This window comes from Scyliorhinus torazame, chromosome 13, assembly GCF_047496885.1.
Source record: "Scyliorhinus torazame isolate Kashiwa2021f chromosome 13, sScyTor2.1, whole genome shotgun sequence".
NCBI classification, from domain to species: Eukaryota; Metazoa; Chordata; class Chondrichthyes; order Carcharhiniformes; family Scyliorhinidae; genus Scyliorhinus; species Scyliorhinus torazame.
In genome coordinates, this window is record NC_092719.1 from 34,239,429 (window position 1) to 34,256,790 (window position 17,362).

General features: G+C 48.5%; 1 protein-coding gene across 2 annotated transcripts in view; it reads left to right on the forward strand.

The window, feature by feature from the left end:
- The window catches only part of LOC140387945 (reelin-like), a 520,778-nt gene that overhangs the window by 212,168 nt on the left and 291,248 nt on the right, over positions 1-17,362 (forward strand). For both annotated transcript variants that reach the window (XM_072471313.1, XM_072471312.1), the window contains exon 9: positions 14,053-14,104. In XM_072471313.1, the coding sequence (XP_072327414.1) occupies positions 14,053-14,104 (52 nt within the window). The remainder of the gene's footprint in view (positions 1-14,052; positions 14,105-17,362) is intronic.

Genomic DNA, 17,362 nt, shown 5'->3' on the forward strand with positions numbered 1-17,362 from the left:
AGGGAGCTCAGTGGACTGATGTACACAGAGAGTGATCCTCAGAGAGCTCAGTGGACTGATGTACACAGAGTGATCCTCAGAGAGCTCTGTGGACTGATGTACTCACAGAGTGATCCTCAGTGAGCTCTGTGGACTGATGTACACAGAGTGATCCTCAGAGAGCTGTGTGGACTGATGTACACAGAGAGTGTACCTCAGTGAGCTCTGTGGACTGATGTACACAGAGTGATCCTCAGAGAGCTCTGTGGACTGATGTACACAGAGAGTGATCCTCAGAGAGCTCTGTGGACTGATGTACACAGAGTGATCCTCAGAGAGCTCTGTGGACTGATGTACACAGAGTGATCCTCAGAGAGCTGTGTGGACTGATGTACACAGAGAGTGATCCTCAGTGAGCTCTGTGGACTGATGTACACAGAGTGATCCTCAGAGAGCTCTGTGGACTGATGTACACAGAGTGATCCTCAGAGAGCTCTGTGGACTGATGTACACAGAGTGATCCTCAGAGAGCTCTGTGGACTTATGTACACAGAGAGTGATCCTCAGAGAGCTCTGTGGACTGATGTACACAGAGAGTGATCCTCAGAGGGCTCTGTGGACTGATGTACACAGAGTGATCCTCAGAGAGCTCTGTGGACAGATGTAGACAGAGAGTGATCCTCAGAGGGCTCTGTGGACTGATGTACACAGAGTGATCCTCAGAGAGCTCTGTGGCCTGATGTACACAGAGTGATCCTCAGAGAGCTCTGTGGCCTGATGTACACAGAGTGATCCTCAGAGAGCTCTGTGGCCTGATGTACACAGAGTGATCCTCAGAGAGCTCTGTGGACTGATGTACACAGAGTGATCCTCAGAGAGCTCTGTGGACTGATGTACACAGAGTGATCCTCAGAGAGCTCAGTGGACTGATGTACACAGAGTGATCCTCAGAGAGCTCAGTGGACTGATGTACACAGAGTGATCCTCAGAGAGCTCAGTGGACTGATGTACACAGAGTGATCCTCAGAGAGCTCAGTGGACTGATGTACACAGAGTGATCCTCAGAGAGCTCAGTGGACTGATGTACACAGAGTGATCCTCAGAGAGCTCTGTGGCCTGATGTACACAGAGTGATCCTCAGAGAGCTCTGTGGACAGATGTAGACAGAGAGTGATCCTCAGAGAGCTCTGTGGACTGATGTACACAGAGTGATCCTCAGAGAGCTCAGTGGACTGATGTAGACAGAGAGTGATCCTCAGAGAGCTCTGTGGACTGATGTACTCACAGAGTGATCCTCAGAGAGCTCTGTGGACTGATGTACACAGAGTGATCCTCAGAGAGCTCAGTGGACTGATGTACACAGAGTGATCCTCAGAGAGCTCTGTGGCCTGATGTACACAGAGTGATCCTCAGAGAGCTCTGTGGACTGATGTACACAGAGTGATCCTCAGAGAGCTCTGTGGCCTGATGTACACAGAGTGATCCTCAGAGAGCTCTGTGGACAGATGTAGACAGAGAGTGATCCTCAGAGAGCTCTGTGGACTGATGTACACAGAGTGATCCTCAGAGAGCTCTGTGGACTGATGTACACAGAGTGATCCTCAGAGAGCTCAGTGGACTGATGTACACAGAGTGATCCTCAGAGAGCTCTGTGGCCTGATGTACACAGAGTGATCCTCAGAGAGCTCTGTGGACTGATGTACAAAGGGAGTGATCCTCAGAGAGCTCTGTGGACAGATGTAGACAGAGAGTGATCCTCAGAGAGCTCAGTGGACTGATGTACACAGAGAGTGATCCTCAGAGGGCTCTGTGGACTGATGTACTCACAGAGTGATCCTCAGGGAGCTCAGTGGACTGATGTACAAAGGGAGTGATCCTCAGAGAGCTCTGTGGACTGATGTACACAGAGTGATCCTCAGAGAGCTCTCTGTACTGATGTACACAGGGAGTGTACCTCAGAGAGCTCTGTGGACTGATGTACACAGGGAGTGTACCTCAGAGAGCTCAGTGGACTGATGTACTCACAGAGTGATCCTCAGGGAGCTCAGTGGACTGATGTACAAAGGGAGTGTACCTCAGAGAGCTCTCTGTACTGATGTACACAGGGAGTGTACCTCAGAGAGCTCTGTGAACTGATGTACACAGAGAGTGATCCTCAGAGAGCTCTGTGGACTGATGTACACAGGGAGTGTACCTCAGAGAGCTCTCTGTACTGATGTACACAGGGAGTGTACCTCAGAGAGCTCTGTGAACTGATGTACACAGGGAGTGTACCTCAGAGAGCTCTGTGGACTGATGTAGACAGAGAGTGATCCTCAGAGGGCTCTGTGGACTGATGTACACAGAGTGATCCTCAGAGAGCTCTGTGGACTGATGTACACAGGGAGTGATCCTCAGAGAGCTCAGTGGACTGATGTACTCACAGAGTGATCCTCAGGGAGCTCTGTGGACAGATGTAGACAGAGAGTGATCCTCAGAGAGCTCTGTGGACTGATGTACACAGAGTGATCCTCAGAGAGCTCTCTGTACTGATGTACACAGGGAGTGTACCTCAGAGAGCTCTGTGGACTGATGTACACAGGGAGTGTACCTCAGAGAGCTCAGTGGACTGATGTACTCACAGAGTGATCCTCAGGGAGCTCAGTGGACTGATGTACAAAGGGAGTGTACCTCAGAGAGCTCTCTGTACTGATGTACACAGGGAGTGTACCTCAGAGAGCTCTGTGAACTGATGTACACAGAGAGTGATCCTCAGAGAGCTCTGTGGACTGATGTACACAGGGAGTGTACCTCAGAGAGCTCTCTGTACTGATGTACACAGGGAGTGTACCTCAGAGAGCTCTGTGAACTGATGTACACAGGGAGTGTACCTCAGAGAGCTCTGTGGACTGATGTAGACAGAGAGTGATCCTCAGAGGGCTCTGTGGACTGATGTACACAGAGTGATCCTCGGAGAGCTCTGTGGACTGATGTACACAGGGAGTGATCCTCAGAGAGCTCAGTGGACTGATGTACTCACAGAGTGATCCTCAGGGAGCTCTGTGGACTGATGTACAAAGGGAGTGATCCTCAGAGAGCACAGTGGACTGATGTACTCACAGAGTGATCCTCAGGGAGCTCTGTGGACTGATGTACACAGGGAGTGATCCTCAGAGAGCTCAGTGGACTGATGTACACAGAGTGATCCTCAGAGGGCTCTGTGGACTGATGTACACAGGGAGTGTACCTCAGAGAGCTCTGTGGACTGATGTACACAGGGAGTGTGCCTCAGAGAGCTCTGTGGACAGATGTAGACAGAGAGTGATCCTCAGGGAGCTCTGTGAACTGATGTACACAGGGAGTGATCCTCAGTGAGCTCAGTGGACTTATGTACACAGAGAGTGATCCTCAGAGAGCACAGTGGACTGATGTATTCACAGAGTGATCCTCAGGGAGCTCTGTGGACTGATGTACACAGGGAGTGATCCTCAGAGAGCTCAGTGGACTGATGTACACAGAGTGATCCTCAGAGGGCTCTGTGGACTGATGTACACAGGGAGTGTACCTCAGAGAGCTCTGTGAACTGATGTACACAGGGAGTGATCCTCAGTGAGCTCAGTGGACTTATGTACACAGAGAGTGATCCTCGGAGAGCTCTGTGGACTGATGTACACAGGGAGTGTACCTCAGAGAGCTCAGTGGACTGATGTACACAGAGTGATCCTCAGAGAGCTCAGTGGACTGATGTACACAGAGTGATCCTCAGAGAGCTCTGTGGTCTGATGTACACAGAGTGATCCTCAGAGAGCTCTGTGGACTGATGTACACAGAGTGATCCTCAGAGAGCTCTGTGGACTGATGTACACAGGGAGTGATCCTCAGAGAGCTCTGTGGACTGATGTACACAGAGTGATCCTCAGAGAGCTCTGTGGACTGATGTACACAGAGTGATCCTCAGAGAGCTCAGTGGACTGATGTACACAGAGAGTGATCCTCAGAGAGCTCTGTGGACTGATGTACACAGAGTGATCCTCAGAGAGCTCTGTGGCCTGATGTACACAGAGAGTGATCCTCAGAGAGCTCAGTGGACTGATGTACACACAGAGTGATCCTCAGAGGGCTCTGTGGACTGATGTACACAGAGTGATCCTCAGAGAGCTCAGTGGACTGATGTACACAGAGTGATCCTCAGAGAGCTCTGTGGACTGATGTACACAGAGTGATCCTCAGAGAGCTCAGTGGACTGATGTACACAGAGTGATCCTCAGAGAGCTCAGTGGACTGATGTACACAGAGTGATCCTCAGAGAGCTCAGTGGACTGATGTACACAGAGAGTGATCCTCAGAGAGCTCTGTGGACTGATGTACACAGAGTGATCCTCAGAGAGCTCAGTGGCCTGATGTACACAGAGAGTGATCCTCAGAGAGCTCAGTGGACTGATGTACACACAGAGTGATCCTCAGAGGGCTCTGTGGACTGATGTACACAGAGTGATCCTCAGAGAGCTCTGTGGACTGATGTACACAGAGTGATCCTCAGAGAGCTCTGTGGCCTGATGTACACAGAGAGTGATCCTCAGAGAGCTCAGTGGACTGATGTACACACAGAGTGATCCTCAGAGGGCTCTGTGGACTGATGTACACAGAGTGATCCTCAGAGAGCTCTGTGGACTGATGTACACAGAGTGATCCTCAGAGAGCTCTGTGGACTGATGTACTCACAGAGTGATCCTCAGAGAGCTCTGTGGACTGATGTACACAGAGTGATCCTCAGAGAGCTCTGTGGACTGATGTACACAGAGTGATCCTCAGAGAGCTCAGTGGACTTATGTACACAGAGTGATCCTCAGAGAGCTCAGTGGACTGATGTACACAGAGTGATCCTCAGAGAGCTCAGTGGACTGATGTACACAGAGTGATCCTCAGAGAGCTCTGTGGACTGATGTACACAGAGTGATCCTCAGAGAGCTCTGTGGACTGATGTACACAGAGTGATCCTCAGTGAGCTGTGTGGACTGATGTACACAGGGAGTGATCCTCAGAGAGCTCAGTGGACTGATGTACACAGGGAGTGATCCTCAGAGAGCTCTGTGGCCTGATGTACACAGAGAGTGATCCTCAGAGAGCTCAGTGGACTGATGTACACAGAGTGATCCTCAGAGAGCTCAGTGGACTGATGTACACAGAGTGATCCTCAGTGAGCTCAGTGGACTGATGTACACAGAGTGATCCTCAGAGAGCTCTGTGGACTGATGTACACAGAGTGATCCTCAGTGAGCTGTGTGGACTGATGTACACAGAGAGTGATCCTCAGAGAGCTCAGTGGACTGATGTACACAGAGTGATCCTCAGAGAGCTCTGTGGCCTGATGTACACACAGAGTGATCCTCAGAGAGCTCAGTGGACTTATGTACACAGAGAGTGATCCTCAGAGAGCTCAGTGGACTGATGTACACAGGGAGTGATCCTCAGAGAGCTCAGTGGACTGATGTACACAGGGAGTGATCCTCAGAGAGCTCTGTGGCCTGATGTACACAGAGAGTGATCCTCAGAGAGCTCAGTGGACTGATGTACAGAGAGTGATCCTCAGAGAGCTCTGTGGACTGATGTACACAGAGTGATCCTCAGAGAGCTCAGTGGACTGATGTACACAGAGTGATCCTCAGAGAGCTCAGTGGACTGATGTACACAGAGTGATCCTCAGAGAGCTCAGTGGACAGATGTACACAGAGAGTGATCCTCAGAGAGCTCTGTGGACTGATGTACAGAGAGTGATCCTCAGAGAGCTCTGTGGACTGATGTACACAGAGTGATCCTCAGAGAGCTCAGTGGACAGATGTACACAGAGAGTGATCCTCAGAGAGCTCAGTGGACTTATGTACACAGAGAGTGATCCTCAGAGAGCTCAGTGGACTGATGTACACAGAGTGATCCTCAGAGAGCTCTGTGGCCTGATGTACACAGAGAGTGATCCTCAGAGAGCTCAGTGGACTGATGTACACAGGGAGTGATCCTCAGAGAGCTCTGTGGCCTGATGTACACAGAGAGTGATCCTCAGAGAGCTCAGTGGACTTATGTACACAGAGAGTGATCCTCAGAGAGCTCAGTGGACTGATGTACACACAGAGTGATCCTCAGAGAGCTCAGTGGACTGATGTACTCACAGAGTGATCCTCAGGGAGCTCAGTGGACTGATGTACAAAGGGAGTGATCCTCAGAGAGCTCTGTGGACTGATGTACACAGAGTGATCCTCAGAGAGCTCTCTGTACTGATGTACACAGGGAGTGTACCTCAGAGAGCTCTGTGGACTGATGTACACAGAGTGATCCTCAGAGAGCTCTGTGGCCTGATGTACACAGGGAGTGTACCTCAGAGAGCTCTGTGGACTGATGTACACAGGGAGTGTGCCTCAGAGAGCTCTGTGGACTGATGTACACAGAGAGTGATCCTCAGAGGGCTCTGTGGACTGATGTACACAGAGTGATCGTCAGAGAGCTCTGTGGACTGATGTACACAGGGAGTGATCCTCAGAGAGCTCTGTGGACTGATGTACACAGGGAGTGATCCTCAGAGAGCTCTGTGGACTGATGTACACAGGGAGTGTACCTCAGAGCTCTGTGGACAGATGTAGACAGAGAGTGATCCTCAGAGGGCTCTGTGGACTGATGTACACAGAGTGATCCTCAGAGAGCTCAGTGGACTGATGTACACAGAGAGTGATCCTCAGAGAGCTCTGTGGACTGATGTACACAGGGAGTGTACCTCAGAGAGCTCTGTGGACTGATGTACACACAGAGTGATCCTCAGTGAGCTCAGTGGACTTATGTACACAGAGAGTGATCCTCAGAGAGCTCAGTGGACTGATGTACTCACAGAGTGATCCTCAGGGAGCTCAGTGGACTGATGTACTCACAGAGTGATCCTCAGGGAGCTCAGTGGACTGATGTACACAGGGAGTGTACCTCAGAGAGCTCTGTGGACAGATGTAGACAGAGAGTGATCCTCAGAGGGCTCTGTGGACTGATGTACACAGGGAGTGATCCTCAGAGAGCTCAGTGGACTGATGTACACAGAGTGATCCTCAGAGAGCTCTGTGGACTGATGTACACAGAGTGATCCTCAGAGAGCTCTGTGGACTGATGTACACAGAGTGATCCTTAGAGAGCTCTGTGGCCTGATGTACACAGAGTGATCCTCAGAGAGCTCTGTGGTCTGATGTACACAGGGAGTGTACCTCAGAGAGCTCTGTGGACTGATGTACACAGGGAGTGTGCCTCAGAGAGCTCTGTGGACTGATGAACACAGAGAGTGATCCTCAGAGGGCTCTGTGGACTGATGTACACAGAGTGATCGTCAGAGAGCTCTGTGGACTGATGTACACAGGGAGTGATCCTCAGAGAGCTCTGTGGACTGATGTACACAGGGAGTGTACCTCAGAGAGCTCTGTGGACTGATGTACACAGGGAGTGTACCTCAGAGAGCTCTGTGGACTGATGTACACAGAGAGTGATCCTCAGAGGGCTCTGTGGACTGATGTACACAGAGTGATCTTCAGAGAGCTCTGTGGACAGATGTACACAGAGTGATCCTCAGAGAGCTCAGTGGACTGATGTACACAGAGTGTGATCCTCAGAGAGCTCTGTGGACTGATGTACACAGAGTGATCCTCAGAGAGCTCTGTGGACTGATGTACACATAGAGTGATCCCCAGTGAGCTCAGTGGACTTATGTACACACAGAGTGATCCTCAGAGAGGTCAGTGGACTGCTGTACACAGAGAGTGGTCCTCAGAGAGCTCTGTGGACTGATGTACACAGAGTGATCCTCAAAGAGCTCTGTTGACTGATGTACACAGAGTGATCCTCAGAGAGCTCTGTGGACTGATGTACACAGGGAGTGGTCCTCAGAGAGCTCTGTGGACTGATGTACACAGAGTGAATTTCAATGGATGTCTACCTGGTGGAAATGAGCCTCTCCATTCGTATTTCATCCCAACAGGGAACCTGGCTGTTTGATCGTTGATCATCCACTAAAATTAAATAAACAATTGGATTGTAAGTTTCAAGAAACCAGAAGATTTCACTGTCTCCCACTTCTTCTACCACCAAACCAATGGATTGCCAGTAGAGGGATAACAGTACAATGAAGAGTGCAGGAGGGCATGCGAGGAGCAGCACCAGGCATACCTAAAAATGAGGTGTCAACCTGGTGAAGCTACAACACAGGACTACTTGTGTTCCAAACAGCATAAGCAGCAAGTCATAGACAGACCTAAGCAATTCCACAAGCAACAGATCAGATCTAAGCTCTGCTGTCCTGCCACATCCAGCCCTGAATGGTGGTGGACAATTAAACAACTCATTGAAGGAGGAGACTCCAGAAAAATCCTCATCCTCAATCATGGCGAGGGCCAGAACATCAGTGCCCAAAACAAGGCTGAAGTTATGCAACGATCTTCAGCCAGAAGTGTCAAGTGGTTGATCCATCTCGGCCTCCTCTGGAGGTCCCCAGTGTTATATTTCTTGGAGTAATAAATGTTACCCATTTGTTTATACCGAGTTGTACTTAACTTTGATGATGATGAATACTCAAAGTCATCCAGTGATAACAAATAATTTATTGAGTAACTAATCAATTAACTTGTGAGTTCAATTCTTCAATACTTTTACTAGTAGTTAAATTAAACAAGATAGAATTAGATTAACTATGAATATTATACTTTGCACTCTGAGCTAACTAACTATACTTCTGTTCTCTAGTTGCAACACACCCGAAGAGAGCAGGAAAACAGATTGAGCTTGTGTTTATACTCCCTGTTAGTGTTGCCCTCTAGTAATCTTCTGACTGTACTGCCTACACATTAACCCTTCATGTATATACATATACAGAGATCACTACACCCAGCATCACAGATGCCAGTCTTCATCCAATTTGATTCACTCCACGTGATATCAAGAAACAGCTGAAGGCACTCGGTACTGCAAAGGCTATGGACCCTGACAATATTCCAGCAATAATACTGAAGACTTGTGTGCCACAACTTGCCATGACCCTGGCCAAGTTGTCCCAGTACAGCCACAACACTGGCATCTACCCGGCAATGTGGACATTTTCCCAGTTATGTCCTGTGCACAAGAAACAGGGCAAATCCAATCACACCAATTACCGCCCCATCAGTTCACTCTTGATCATCAGTAAAGTGATGGAAGGGATCATCAACAGCCCTATCAAGCGGCACTGTCTCAGCAATAACCTGCTCACTGACGCTCAGTTTGGGTTTGGACAGGGTCACTCAGCTCCTGACCTCATTACAGCCTTGATTCAAACAGGAACAACAGAGCTAAACTCCAGAGGCGAGATGACAGTTACTGCCATTGACATCAAGGCAGCATTTGACCAAGTATGGTATCAAGGAACCCAAGCAAAACTGGAGTCCATGTGAATCAGGAGGAAAGCTCTCTGCTGGTTGGAGTCATGCCTGACACATAGGAAGATGGTTGTGGTTGTTGGAGGTTAATCATCTCAGTTCCAGGTCATCACTGCAGGAGTTCCTCAGGGTTATGTCCTCGGCCCAACCATCTTCAGCTATTTTATCAATTACCTCCCTTCTATCATAAGGTCAGAAGTGGGGATGTTTGCTGATGACTGCACAATGGTTAGCACCATTCATAACCCCTCACACTGAAGCAGTCCATGGTCCAAATGCAGAAAGACTTGGACAATAGCCAGGCTTCAGCTGACAAGTGGCAAGTTACATTTGTACCACACAAGTGCCAGGCAATGACCATCTCCTACAAGAGAGGATCTAACCATCGCCCCTTGGCATTCAATGGCATTACCATCACTAAATCCTTGACTATCAACATCCTGAGGACTACCCTTAACCCGAAACTGACCTGGACCAGCCATATAAATACTGTGGCTACAAGAGCAGATCAGAGGCTGAGAACTCTGCAGCAAGTAACTCACCACCTGACTCCCAAAGCCTGACCACCACCTACAAGGCACAAGTCTGGAGTGTAATGGAACTCTCTACACTTGCCTGGATGTGTGCAGCTCCAACAACACTTAAAAAGTTCTACACCATCTAGGACAAAGCAGCCCACATAATTGGTACAACTTCCACAAACATTCAATCTTCTATCATCGCTCAAACAGTGCTGGCAGTGTTTACCATTTACAAGATGCATTGCAGGAACTCATCAAAGCTCCTCAGGAAGCACCTTCCAAACACACAGCCACTACCACCTAGAAGGACAAGGGCAGCAAATAGCTGGGAACACCACCACCTGGAAGTTCCCTTCCAAGTCAATTACCATCCTGACTTGGAAATATATCATCGTTCATTCACTGTCACTGGGTCAAAATCCTGGAACACCCTCCCTAACAGCACGGTGGGTGCACCTACACCGCAGGGACGGTAGTGGTTCAAGAAGGCAGCTCACCATCACCTTCTCAAGGACATCGAAGGATGGGCAGTAAAATGCTGGCTTAGCCAGCGATGCCCACGTCCCAGAAATTCATTTTTTAAGAAGTACACCATATGATAGTGGCAATAAGTCCATTCGTGGCAATGTATGAGAGAGGGAACGGAGTAATGCGAACTTCTCCGTCTCTTCAGACTCTGAACTTGCAGGTGAAACTCGCACAGATCAATAAGTGCTTCTCCAAAATCGGTTGGATGCTTTGTCACCACCAAGAAAAGCCTCTCCTCCTCATAGTAGATGTTCTGCTGAATAGCCACCGGATTTTCTTGATCAGCAGCAATGAGTTCTCCCTGGGTAGAGGGGATCCAATTGGGAGCTCATACTGCATATTAAATGAGCCTCTGCAATCAAAACTGGGACAGGTTCTGGCTGGTTAGAGAAAGTTCCACTCCCATCCCTCCTCCCGCAGTGAAACTGTCCCAAAAAGAAATCCAACCCATTGACTCGAGGAGCAGAGATGAGAAAAGAGTAGAAATTGGGAACTCTTCAGTGGTTGATGATGTCCATACGCAGAGTTGTACAGTATGATAGAAAGAGAGAAATGTCTTTTTCTAATCCCATAGTAGGATGATTCTAATGAGCTGCTCAACTGGAAACTCTTTACTCCTGCGAACAAAGAAAAGTACAGCACAGGAACAGGCCCTTCGGCCCTCCAAGCCCGTGCCGACCATGCTGCCCGACTAAACTACAATCTTCTACACGTCCTGGGTCCATATCCCTCTATTCCCATCCTATTCATGTATTTGTCAAGATGCCCCTTAAATGTCACTATCGTCTCTGCTTCCACCACCTCCTCTGGCAGCGAGTTCCAGGCACCCACTACCCACTGTGTAAAAAAAACTTGCCTCATACATCTACTCTAAACCTTGCCCCTCGCACCTTAAACCTATGCCCCCTAGTAATTGACCCCTCTACCCTGGGAAAAAGCCTCTGAATATCCACTCTGTCTATGCCCCTCATAATTTTATAGACCTCTATCAGGTCACCCCTCAACCTCCGTCGTTCCAGTGAAAACAAACCGAGTTTATTCAACCGCTCCTCATAGCTAATGCCCTCCATACCAGGCAACATTCTGGTAAATCTCTTCTGCACCCTCTCTAAAGCCTCCATATCCTTCTGGTAGTGTGGCGACCAGAATTGAACACTATACTCCAAGTGTGGCCTAACCAAGGTTCTATACAGCTGCAACATGACTTGCCAATTCTTATACTCATTGCCCCGGCCAATGAAGGCAAGCATACCGTATGCCTTCTTGACTACCTTCTCCACCTGTGTTGCCCCTTTCAGTGACCTGTGGACCTGTACACCTAGATCTCTCTGACTTTCAATACTCTTGAGGGTTCTACCATTCATTATATATTCCCTACCTGCATTAGACCTTCCAAAATGGATTACCTTACATTTGTCCGGATTATACTCCATTTGCCATCTCTCCGCCCAAGTCTCCAAACAATCTAAATCCTGCTGTATCCTCTGACAGTCCTCATCGCTATCCGCAATTCCACCAACCTGTGTGTCGTCTGCAAATGTACTAATCAGACCAGTTACATTTTCCTCCAAATCATTTATATATACTACAAACAGCAAAGGTCCCAGCACTGATCCCTGCGGAACACCACTAGTCACAGCCCTCCAATTAGAAAAGCACTCTTCCATTGCTACTCTCTGCCTTCTATGACTTAGCCAGTTCTGTATCCACCTTCCCAGCTGTGATCCAGCTGGGATCACCCTGATCCCGTGTGACTTCACCTTTTGTACTAGTCTACCATGAGGGACCTTTTCAAAGGCCTTACTGAAGTCTATATAGACAACATCCACTGCCCTACCTGCATCAATCATCTTTGTGACCTCTTCGAAAAACTCTATCAAGTTAGTGAGACATGACCTCCCCTTCACAAAACCATGCTGCCTCTCACTAATACGTCCATTTGCTTCCAAATGGGAGTAGATCCTGTCTCAAAGAATTCTCTCCAGTAATTTCCCTACCACTGACGTAAGGCTCACCAGCGTGTAGTTCCCTGGATTATCCTTGCGAAGTTAGCTAAAGCCTTATTAATCACAGAATTTACAGTGCAGGAGGAGGCCATTCGGCCCATCAAGTCTGCACCAGCCCTTGGAAAGAGCACCCTACCTAAGCCTACATCTCCACGCCATCCACATACTTCCACCCTATCCCCGAAACCCCACCTTTTTTGGACAGTAAGGGCAATTTAGCATAGCCAATCCACCTACCCTTGCACATCTTTGGACTGTGGGAGGAAATCGGAGCACCCGAAGGAAACCCACGTAGACACGGGGAGAACGTGCAGACTCCACACAGACAGTGACCCAAGCCGGGAATCGAACTTGGGACCCTGGAGCTGTGAAGCCATTGTGCTAACCACTATACTACCGTGCCGCCAATTAAGATCTTGTGTTCCAGAGTTGTGGGGCATTCTGCACAAGGTTGAAAGCACACTCAGAGGCTTGAGTTTGTTCTTGATAAAGATCTCCTTTAACAGCTGTCAACTATGTCCAATCAGATGAACTCGGGCAGCTGCAATCCAATTCTAAGCAGAGGTGGAATTTTGTGATCAAAATTGCCCTCACGATTCGCAAAGCGCAACTATTATAGCACAGATGAAGAGCAGTGTGAAATATTGATGATTAATCAGTCATCAGCATTTTGGTACAATCTGGACTGTGAGTCATCCAATCTATCTTATGAAAAGCAGCCATTTCAAATGACAAGTGAAGCAATTGTAGGGCCTGTGGGATCGATGGATGCAAAACATCATAGATACACTGATTACACTGCTAATTAATTGACTATTAACGCCTGGCTTCATTTGACAGTTATGTTCAGTTTATATGCCCAGCTGTCAGCAACAAGTCAGCCTTCTTTGTTAAAGGCGCAGTCAACTTTTGGCTACTGTTTTTACAAATGCTATTGTGTTCATTTCTTGTTTAAATATTAAACTGTTCTTTTGGCTTTTTTTTGTGACCAGTGTTAATGAGGATTTCGCAACCGAAAGTAAATTTGGTGATTATAAATCTAATGATAGTTCAGCATTTTTCAGAAGCAAGCTGGATTATAATGTAAAGAAACATCAAAGTGAACAGAACGCATTTTGAATGCAAACTGAAAGAAAAACTTGTTACCTCATGAAGTACATAATGACTTGGTTGAACTCATTAAAAAAGGAATTGGATCAATTCCAGATTTGACAGAAAGTTGAAAACTATGGGTTTGAGGGAAGGCAAAGATGAAAAATGATCAGATCAGCTCTGAAAATAGTGACCGAGAGTCGACCACAAGGACTGCATCCCCTTTTCCTATCCCTAGATCATTATGCTCCACTTGACATTTTGTTGTAGATTCACTTTCAACTCGGAGTGCAATTCTGATGATCTGAGTGGGAATTCTGATTCACATTTTCTCCTTTAGCCCTATTGCTCACACCACGAAGAGCCAAATCCGTCTTATGAAAGCGATAACTGCTTTCAGGCAGCAACAGGGAAGGTTCCTTCTAAAGTGACATCAACCAAAGAGCATTCTGATTCAAGTATTTCAGCAGTTAAGGTCAAGATGCTTCCTTTTCTAATGCTCTTGTCTTTTTTTTCTAGACGACCATTATGCTTAATACAACCACAGCATCTGTTCTTCAGTTCTCTATCGGTAAGCAACATTAGCCAATTCTTCATTGATGCAGTGTCGTGGAAGCATTTTTAAATCTTTGGGAAGAAATAGGAGCTTTCACTTCATAGGTTCATAGGATATAGGAGCAGACTAGGCCATTTGGTCCATCGGGTCTGACCCACCATTCGATCATGGCTGATCTCATCCTGGCCTTAACTCCACCGCTCTGCCCCTTCTCCGTAACCCATTACCAATTAAAAATCTGTCTAACTCCTCCTTAAATTTACTCACTGTCCCAGCATCCACCGCACTCTGGGGTAGCGAATTTCACAGATTCACAACCCTCTGGGAGAAATTGTTTCTCCTGAACTCTGTATTAAATTTGCTACCTCTTATCCTAAGACTATGACCTCTCGTTGTAGAATGCCCCACAAGAGGAAGTCTCCGCTCCACGTCTACTTTATCCATACCTTTTATCATCTTGTAAACCACAATTTGATCACCCCTCATTCTTCTAAACTCTAGAGATGTTGGGCGGGATTTTCCTCTACCCGGCGGGGGGTCGGAGAATCCCGTCCAATGTCTCTTCATACGACAAACCCTTCATCTCTTGAATCAACCGAGTGGACCTCCTCTGAACATCCTCCAATGCCACTACATCTTTCCTCAAACAAGGGGACCAAAAACTGCACAATACTTCAGGTGTGATTTCACCAATGCCTTGTATAGTTGCAATAACACTTCCTTAGCTTTATACGCTCTTCCTTTAGCTATAAATGCCAACATTCCATTCGCTTTCTTTATTATCTGCCGTACCTGCATGCTAGTTTTCTGTGTCTCATGAACGAGGACCCCCAGATCCCTTTGCAAAGGAGGACCCCGAAATCTCTCCCCATTTAGATAATAAGGTACCTTCCCATTTTTCCGGCCAAAATGCATGACCCACATTTATCCACCTTAAACTCCATCTGCCACATTTTACCCCACTCTCCTAACCTATCCATATCCATTTGTAAGGATCTTATTTCCTTGAGAAGGGTAGGGTGCTCTTTCAAAGAGCTGGTGCAGACTCGATGGGCCGAATGGCCTCCTTCTGCACTGTAAATTCTATGATTCTATGATTCATTGCAACTTACTGCCCCATTTATTTATCTCTCGAATAACTTCCACTTTAATGAGGCAGACATTTTGCAACAGACTCAAACAGTTTTTTTTATTTTTGCATGTTGCAGATCATAATAGAAATGAATGACAATACAATTGCAGTGGACCCAAATTTCTGTTATTTTAACCTTCCATATGTGAAAGAAAAATTATTATTGGTATTGTTCGCGGGAACCTGTTGAAACGCTGTGAGGGAGTTTGAAGAAACTTCACCCCACTGTGTCTCATATGACATATTTTTAATCCCAGCCAAGATAGTACACCAGGGCAAGATTGAAGATGAGGCATTTCCCAAGTTTCATACTTTTCTGTGAGAAGGATTACCCTTCAATTATTGACACACTGCTAAGGTCTTCTATCAATATTGATACACCCACAAGGTACTATTTCAAATCCAGCAGATGGCCAGAGACTTCTGTCCTGATTTCTATAGGACAAGGTCAGCTATCCAAGGAAGACAGTGCTTTCAGCAGAAAAAGATTCCTTATCAATGTGCTGCCACAACAAGAATGTTCTACTACGTCGGCAAATGCAGCAATGAGATGAAGATTGGATAGAAATCTCAATCATCACCTCACAAGCTAAACACTAATGCATCAGAGATAAAGTCATCTTACATCAGCCTTGAGGGCACCCCTGTTGACCAATCCAGGAACAGCAGAACATGAGCCTGCCTGCATCTCATAGGGACAGGAGTAGGCTGTCCCATCATTCAATGAGATCATGACTGATCTGTGACCTAACTCCATGGGCGAGATTCTCCACTCCGGCGCCGGTTGGGAGGATTGCCTGGGCCGCCAAAATTTCCCGGGCCGCCGGTCCGACGCCCTCCCGCGATTCTCCCAGTCGAGTTCTGCGGGCCGCAGGCCGGAGAATCGGCGGAGACACCCAAAATGGCGATTCTCTGGCACCCCCGCTATTCTCAGGCCCTGATGGGCCGAGCGGCCAGGCCAACACGGTGGGTTCCCCCCAGCGCCGTCCACACTTGGTCGCTGCCGTCGTGAACGGTGCATGAACGCTGGGGGGGTGGCCTGCGGGGGGGGACCCTGCACCGGGGGTACCTTAAATGTGGCATGGCCCGCGATCGGTGCCCACCGATCGTCGGACCGTCCTCTCTGAAGGAGGAACTCCTTCCTTCCACGGCCCCACAAGATCCGTCCGCCATCTTCTTGCAGGGCGGACTTAGAGAGGCGGCAACCACGCATGCGCGGGTTGGCACCGGCCAACCCGCGCATGCGCGGATGACGCTAGTTATGCGGCGCCGGCCGCGTCATCTATGCAGCGCCGCCTTTACGCGGGCGACAAGGCCTGGCGCGTGTAGATGACGCGGCCCCGATCCTAGCCCATTGTCAGGGCCTGAATCGGTCGGGATCGGGGCCGTTTCGCGCCATCGTGAACCTCGACGTCGTTCACGGCGGCGCGGCCACTTCGGCGCGGGAGTGGAGAATCCCGCCCCCCATACCTGCTTTTCCCTATATCCCTTAATATCTTCAGTTAACAAAAATCTATCAACCTCTGTTTCAAAATTAATAATTGATCTAGAATTAATTGCCATTTGTCCCAACCTTCTACCACCGGGTGCCAGGTTGGCACTGCCAGGGGTCAGGCCCGGGGGGAGGGACTTGCCCATCAATGAAGGGGGTGGGGGTCTGGGGACCATGAAAAGATTGGGGGAATTAAGGGGGGTCCTGAAAGTGGGGGGGGGATGCTGGTCAACCTAGCACCCTGATCTGTGAGGAACCAGTCCCACTGGTGGGTTCAATGTCGCCCCCCCCCCAATTGCCAGCACACAGAAAGTGCTAACCTGGCAATGCCCCTGCCAGCATCCTGCCAGTGCCAGGCCAGCACACAGGTGGCACTGCTAGGGTGTCAGACTGGCAGTGCCAGTGTGCCTAGGTGGCATCAGCAGTGCCAGGGTACCACTCTGCCCAAAGTCTCCGATCCCAATGGGCGACCTCCATGAGTGCCATTTCATCTGGTTCCCATTTATGCAGACCAGTGCTGAACGGCGCTCACCCAAGGTCTCCGAGATAAAGGTGACAGATCCCCACACCTTGGTGTTGTTGCTAACTTTAGCCTTAGTTTAATTGCTTTGTTCTATCACCTTTGCTCTTGAGTCGCCAGGTATCTTTC